The 7622-nt window shown below is 44.6% G+C and overlaps 1 protein-coding gene across 2 annotated transcripts in view; it reads right to left on the reverse strand.

Annotated features, from left to right (window-relative positions):
- CXH8orf76 (chromosome X C8orf76 homolog) overlaps window positions 1-6309 on the reverse strand; it is a 25096-nt gene extending 18787 nt beyond the window's left edge. Inside the window, exons 1-3 of one of the 2 annotated variants that reach the window (XM_074201577.1) lie at window positions 6145-6309; window positions 4417-4512; window positions 500-643 (exon numbers count right to left, since the gene is read on the reverse strand). In XM_074201577.1, coding sequence (XP_074057678.1) covers window positions 500-643; window positions 4417-4512; window positions 6145-6270 — 366 coding nt within the window. In that variant the 5' untranslated portion in view covers window positions 6271-6309. The remainder of the gene's footprint in view (window positions 1-499; window positions 644-4416; window positions 4513-6144) is intronic. The other variant, XM_074201576.1, reaches the window with a different exon arrangement.
- Window positions 6310-7622: the final 1313 nt, after the last annotated feature.

Consider the following 7622-nt stretch of genomic DNA (forward strand, 5'->3'; position numbering starts at 1 on the left):
GGGGATGTTTCAACATTATTCAGGAAAAAAAAATGATACAGGGCAACAATGAAATTTTTAGGCTCAAACTTTAATGTAAAGTTGTACTGTGCTGAAGATTAGACCATTTTAGAGACAAGTTAGCTACACCGTATTGTCACAAAATTGTCACCCAAAAAAACTATGCTGGTGTTCTGCCTAGCATTGTTGAAAGACTGAGGTGTTTCACTGATACGGGAAAAACCCATATCTTAAAAATAGGGCTCCCACAGGATCCAGGCCATCACCAGAAATCTTGTTTCATACTAGATCATATAGATCAGATACCAAAGGGATGATAGTTCTGGAAAAGGCACAACATTCATGTCATGCCATGCAAGTCATGTCATCATTCATTTGATGACACAGCCTTCTTTGATTACAAAGAACAACAGTTCAAAATCTGTACATTTCATTAGTAAGAGGCATTTTCAAAAACAAACTGGAGAATAGAACCAAATTGACCAAATATCATACTCACCAATTTTTCAGCTATCTCCAGAGCTTCCATGTGTCTTCCCAGGTGAGTTAAACACCTAGCCTGCCCTTCTTGGACATCTCTTCTCATGGCAAAGTTAGTAGATGACAATAGTTCAAAGCAGCTGGAATACTCCTGAAGAGCTTTCTATGTAGGCATTTATTTAAATTTTTTTTAAAGACATAGAAAAATAAAAAAAGACACAGAAAAGTAAAAGACATAGTAAAAGTTGGTTGGTTTTATGTTTAATTTTTTCATTGGGAGCAAAGAGAAAGGTACAATTCTTATATGTGACCCTCTCTTTCCCCCACCCCAATTTAAAAAACTAGAGTCTGAGGTTTAAAACACACAGGATGGGGCGGAGCCAAGGTGTCGACATGAAGGGATCGAGTCTTAGGAGCTCTCTGATAAAAACTCATAAACTAAGGACTCTAACTAAACTTTCGAGAGACAGAACCCACAGAGGGACCCAGTGAGGCAGTTCTCCTACTCAAGATAAACTGGAGAAGAGCAGAGTTCTCCTACTCAAGATAAACTGGAGAAGAGCAGAAGGGCTCTGCTCCCCGGGATCAGAGAGCTGGCCCGCCAGAGCCAAAGAACTTCAGCCTCCTGGGGGCAGCCCCAGGGAGCTGGGAGCCGCGGCTCACAGCAGCGGGGGAGTCTCCTGAGCTGCTCCCCGGGGAGCACCGGCACAAAGTGGGGGAACAGCAGGGGACCTCTGCCAGAATGAGCACGTAGAGCCCAGCCCTCGGGGCACACAGGGAGCAGCTTGGTCTTTCGGCAGCCTAGACCAGGAAACAGAAGCAGGTGGAGCCCATAGGGCATGAGCCCATTTAGCTGAGGGAGGGGGAGTGAAGAGAGAGAGACTGTTGAGCTCTGTCCTCTGCCTCTGGAACAGGACTCTGGGGCTCTGACCACATTCAGATCCTGATCCCAGTCTAGGCCCCTCCAAAGAACAGCAGGGCCACCCCCCACCTCAGCCCCGTGGCAGAGGGGGGCGCTTATGGTCATTCACAGACCAGGAGGGAGGACAGAACCTCACACAATGAGGCCCTTGTGGGAGTGTCCCAAAAGCTCAGGAAGCACCCCAAAAAACAGGCTTAGGCTGGGAAAATGAACAAGCAAAGAAACAAGAGGAAGACCATTGAGAAATATTTTGCAAATGAGTGCAAGAAGGATCAAAATAGTCTGAAGATGAGGAAGCAAAAGCTCCTGCATCTAAAGACTCCAAGAAAAAACAGAAATTGGGCTCAGGCTATGATAGAGCTCAAAAGACTTTGAAAATCAAATGAGGGAGTTGGAAGAAAAACTGGGAAAAGAGAGATGCAGGAAAAATGTGAAAATGAAGTCAGCAGCTTAGTCAAGGAAATCCAAGAAAATGCTGAAGAAAATAGCATGCTAAAAAACAGCTTAGGTCAAATGGATAAAACAGTTCAAAAAGTTATGGAGGAGAAGAATGCTTTAAAAAGCAAAATTGGCCAGATGGAAAAAGAGATAAGAAAATTCTCTGAGAAGAACAAATCCTTCAGACAAAGAATAGAATTCAGGGAAACTGATGAATTTACCAGAAATCAGGAATCAAGACTTCAAAACCAAAAAAATGAAAAATTAGAAGAAAATGTGAAATATCTCATTGAAAAAAACAACTGATATGAAAAACAGACTTAGGAAAGATCATTTAAAAATTACTGGAATGCCTGAAAGTCATGATCAGGAAAAGAGTCTTCACATCATTTTCAAAGAATTACTACAGGAAAATTGCCCTGATATTCTAGAGGCAGAGGGCAAGATAGAAATGGAGAGAATCCACTGATCCCCCCGAGAAAGAGATCCCAAAAAACCAACCCCCAGGAATGTTATAGCCAAGTTCCAGAACTCCCACGTCAAAGAGAAAATATTACAAGCAGCCAGAAGGACACAGTTCAAATATCGTGGAGCTGCAGTCAGGATCACACAGGCCTTAGCAGCAACTACATTGGAAGCTCGTAGGGCTTGGAATATAATATACCGGAAGGCAAAAGAGCTTAGAATGCAGCCAAGAATGAACTACCCAGCAAGGCTGAATGTCCTCTTCCAGGGAAAAAGATGGACTTTCAATGAACCAGGGGAATTTCAAATGTTCCTTTTGGAATGGCCAGAGCTGAACAGAAGGTTTGATCTTCAGATACAGGACTCAGGTGAAGCATGGAGATTGGAGGAGAGGGGGGAAATATGAGGGACTTAATGAGGATGAACTGCATGTATAGAAAAACGATACTGATGATATTCATATGAACCATCTCAGTTGATAGAGCAGGTAGAGGGAGCTTTTGTGGTTGAAGCACAGGAGAAAGCTGAATTCGAAGATAAAATATGGTGTAAAAATGGAGTCAATAGGGAAAAAAAGGGAAATGGAATGGGAGAAAGAAAAGGGAGGGGGGAATAGTCCAAGATATTTCACATAATGGGATTTTTTATTACAATGAGGTATTGCAGTGATATGGAAGGGGGGAGGCAAGGGGGAATGAGGGAACCTTTGCTCTCATCAGAGATGGCTAGGAGAGGAAACAGCATATATACTAAACGAGGTATAGACATCTGGAATAAGAAGGAGGGGGAGCAGGGGGAAGGGGGGATGGGAATAAAGGAGGAGAGGATGGACCATGGGGGGAGAGTGGTCAGATATAACACATTTTCTTTTTTACTTCTTGCAAGGGGCTGGGATTGGAAGGCCTGCCCAGGACCACAGGGCCGGGTGGATTCTGGGCCTAAGTGGTGGTATGGGGGCTCAGGGCTTCTTGGCCCCAGGACCAGGGATCTGGTCTGCTGTGCCACTCAGTGACCCTACAGCAGAGTCAGAGTGAAAGGAGAGAGAAAATATAGTACATAAGAAAGGAGGGAGTTGCGATCAGCAATGGCAACATTGGAAAAATATGGAAGTAACTTTTGTGATGGACTTATCATAAAGAATGTGATCCACTTATGACAGAGTTGATGGTGTTGGAACAAAGACTGAAGCACATTTTTTGTTATTATTATTTGGGGGAGGGTGCAGGGCAAGTGGGGCTGGGTGGCCTGCCTGGGGCCACATAGCAGGGTGATCTTTGGGTGTCTGGGGCCAGATTCGGAGCCAGATGCTCCTGGCTCAAGGGCCATTGCTCTGTCTGCCCCCCAGCCACCCCTACTATTATTACTATTTTATTTTATTTTGGATCTTTTTTTTGCTTCTTTTTGGTTTTTGCAGGGCAGTGGGGATCGATCGGATGGCTTGCATGTCACATGGCTGGGTGATTGTTGGGTCTATGGGGCTGGATGTGGACTCGGGTGCTTGTGGCTCCAGGGCTGGTGCCTCGTCCATTGCGCCACCTGGCCATACCTACAATTATTACTATTATTTTTTTTAATTTTAATTTTTTTCTCTCCCCTTTACTTTTTCGCCCAAGCAAGTCTATCTATATTCATGGGGGGAGGGGTAATTTGTTTACTTGTAAACAAGTATATTTTATTAATGTAAAAAAAAAATTTGTACAAAATGAGAATAAAAAAGTAAATTAAAAAAACACACAGGATGTCAGCTCCAGAACTATTTTTCTAAAGGTTATGGAGAAGGGGGGGGTGGAAAAAACTGGAAATCTCCAAACTGGAAATTAAGGGGGTACCACCATATTTTGTGACTGTGCTTGAGGCATTCCTATACTTCTAAGACAGACAAGAAGGGAGAAACAGAGTCTTAGAGAAGAACCAATTATATAGGAAGTTGGCTGCAGAGAGGACAAAGGTCAACTGGTAACAACCTAAGAAAGAATTTCAGAATTCTTAAGATTCTGATAGGCAAAAATGTGAAATTTGTTGGGGAAGGAGGAGGAAAGGAGAAAAACTTCGTTGAAAATTATCTTTTCAAAAAAAATAATTATCTTTTCACTTGCATGGAAATTGGGTACCTGAAATTCTTGTTGCCGGTAGGCCAAGTCCCCTCTGAATTTCTTGATGGTAAGTATTTCAACTTCATCTCTGCTTTCTGTTTCTTTATAAAACCACTAGAAAACATAAAAAATTCACATTATAGAGTAAAATAATTAATTGTACCAAGAACTTAAAGGAAAATACTTATAAAAGTAAAATACAAATTTTCAGAAGAAGATTCACAAAACCTTACGTAAAGTAATAACTTTAGTGGGATGCTTTTACTTGAAGTCAAAGACAAGACTACAAATAAATTGGTAACTAACTACTGAGCTAAAGGAACTCAGTACAAAACTATATGCTCACCTTGGACCTATAGCATTTTCAGCAAAGAGATGGTCTGTGGCTTTTGAGTGGATAGATAAAGAGGGAAGGTACAGGGTTGGCAGGAATTTGAGGAAGAGAAGGATACAAGAAAGAAATCAGTGTTTTTGTTTTAGACCAGATTTGAGATTAGTACAGGAAAATTGCATACAGGAACTTTCTACAGTGCAGAAAAGCACTGATATAAAGTCTTAGAAAGCTGCCCTGGGGGACTGAGACATCAGCAGCTTGCTCCAGGTCACATGACCACCGTGAGTCAGAGGCAGGACTTGAATTCAAGTCTTCACAATATTGATTCTAGTTTTCGACCCACTACTGCAAGGCCACCTCAAATTCAAAAGAAAAAAACTGCCTACATAAAGGCTTCAAGGTGGCACCCATGGTGCAGAGAGCACAGTCTAGCATCAGGAGGACCTGAGTTCAAATCCAATCATTTCACGTTTGTTTTCCTTGATCTACTGGGGAAAGAAATGAAAAACCACTCCAGTGCCTTTATCAAGAAAGGGAGGACAGTATGGTCCCTGGAGTCTCAAGAAGTTGGACATGACTAACAAAAGGAGCCAAAAAGGAAAGATAAGAATTAGAATAGAATGCTTTTTAAATTCAATCTCATACCAAAGAAGATCCTTAACTAAAAAAATCTGATGAATTGTAGCTTGGAAGCATTTTATTCATTTCCCCCCTGAGTTGAAATTCACTTAAACCCCAGGATATTCCCTTTAAAAAGGTAAGCTTGCTTCACTTTCATGTCTCCTGGGTTCTACAGCTGTGGCGAGCTAGGTCATCAGCATAGGTAGAAATGTTCAATTTGGCTGAGTTAATGCAGCCCCTTCCCCCAAACCGGAAACGGAAGGGGTACCCATTTACTGGAGAATTGCTAAACTGAAAACTGAAAACTGAATTGAAGCTAAACGTAAGATGAATGGGATTCTTTCCCATTACATTGCTATCATACGAGGTTGACCACAGTATAAGGAAGATAACTGGTCGCTATAGGGCAAGTTACAACTCCAGGCCCTTTAGCAGCCTGCTACTCACCTCCTACCAAACACGGATATCGGAGGTAACACGCACCACGAGAAGCACATTTTCGGCCAAGGTCAATGTGAGAATTGTGTCCCGTTGGGGATAGCTCGCTACAGAGCATTCTGCGTACTTCCGGGTTCCGGCTTTACAACTAGTCTGGCAGCCGCCGGCCCCACGTGTGGCAGGACACCGAGCCCCGCCCCCTGCCGGCGGCCCCACGTGCCGCCCCACGTGCCGCCTCGCCCCGGGCCCCGCATCACGTGCCCTTCCGGTCCGGCCCGGAGGCGGCGGCGGCGGCGGCGGCGGCGCCCCCCTCCCCAGCGGCTCCGGGGCCTCGGGGCCCGGCTCCCCCTCACCTGCGGCTCGCAGCGCTTGGCGCGGTAGGCCGGAGGCGGCCCGGGCTCCCGCGGGCGCGGCCGCTCCTCAAACACCGAGTCCTCGAACTCGCCGCCCAGAACCGGAAAGAAGGAGTCGGGCTCCATGGCCAGAGGTCCGCGGAGGAAGGGGGAGGGGCGGGGCGGGAAACGAGAGGCGCGCACGCGCGGGGCCGCCCCGGGGCATGCTGGGGGTTGTAGTCAGAGGCGGGCCGCGCCGGGCCCGGTTTCCTTCTGGGGAGCGGGAAGAACGAACCGGAAACGTCCTGACGCAGGCGGGGCCCTGGCCGGCGCTGCCCCTCAGGCCGCGGGGGCGTTTGGGAGGCGGCGGAGGAGGAGGAGGAGGGCGGCGCCAGCTCAGGAAGACCGCCTCGGAATCCCTTCCCATTAGGCTTCCCAGCCCCGGCCTCTTCAATGGCTCTACTCGATGGAATTCTCATCCCACCGTGTTTTTAATATTTTTGGGTTTTTTCTGCATTTGTTTGTGAGATTTTATGCCCAAAGACAAGGTTATTTTTTTCACAACTCTCTATTCCCTCTTAGGGAATTATCAGAAACCTATAATATTCAACTTTTCTAAAATTCTGCCCAGGTCCAGGTCCTTAACTTCTTGTTTGTTTTTTGTAACGTTTGTCTAGCTCCGAAAGGGGATACATTGAGGTCCCCCCCACTCTTCCAGAGTTTTGCTATCTATTTCTCCCCATAACTCATATTTAACTATTCAGTTAAGGGCTGAAATTCATTTTCTAGAGTACCTTTCAATAAAATGTCGTTTTTAATGTTTCTGTTGCGTGATCTGAGATAATTATTACCTTGGCGTTTTTGAGTTCAGCTGAGGTATATTTTGCTCTAACTCTTTATTTTAAGCATTTATTTTTATGTTTCAAGTGTGTTTCTTGTAAACAAGTAAACATATTGTTAGATTCTGCTTTGGAACACATTCTGGTATCCTCTTCTGAGTTTTTCATATTCACATTCACAATTATGATCATTTATTGTATTGTTTCTTTCATCCTTTTTCTTCTATTTGCTTCTAACATTATTTCCTTTGAATCTTTTTTTTAGGATTATTCTCCTTTTCCACTCTATATTCTTTCTTGTTTCCCCATTGATATGGATGTGTATGAATCTACCTTCTTCAGGAAGATTCAGATTAAAATTATTGTTGTTTGTGCATTTTTGAAGATTATATCAAGAAGGTGATGACATGACATGCACAGAAACTGGATTTGAGTTGAGTGGGGCTGTGCCAAGTCACTAGCCTCACTTTAGAGCCATCTGGGACTGGTGACCAAATATGTATACGGATGACTGGAGGTGGTCCTGGATGTGAGGCACTCAGGGTTAAGTGACTTACCCAAGGTCACACAGATAGTAAGTGTCTGAGGCTGGATTTGAACTCTGGTCCTCCTGATTCCAGGGCTGGTGCTCTAACCACTGTGCCCCTAGCTTCCCCTGAG

Source organism: Macrotis lagotis, chromosome X (assembly GCF_037893015.1).
Source record: "Macrotis lagotis isolate mMagLag1 chromosome X, bilby.v1.9.chrom.fasta, whole genome shotgun sequence".
Lineage (NCBI taxonomy): Eukaryota > Metazoa > Chordata > Mammalia > Peramelemorphia > Peramelidae > Macrotis > Macrotis lagotis.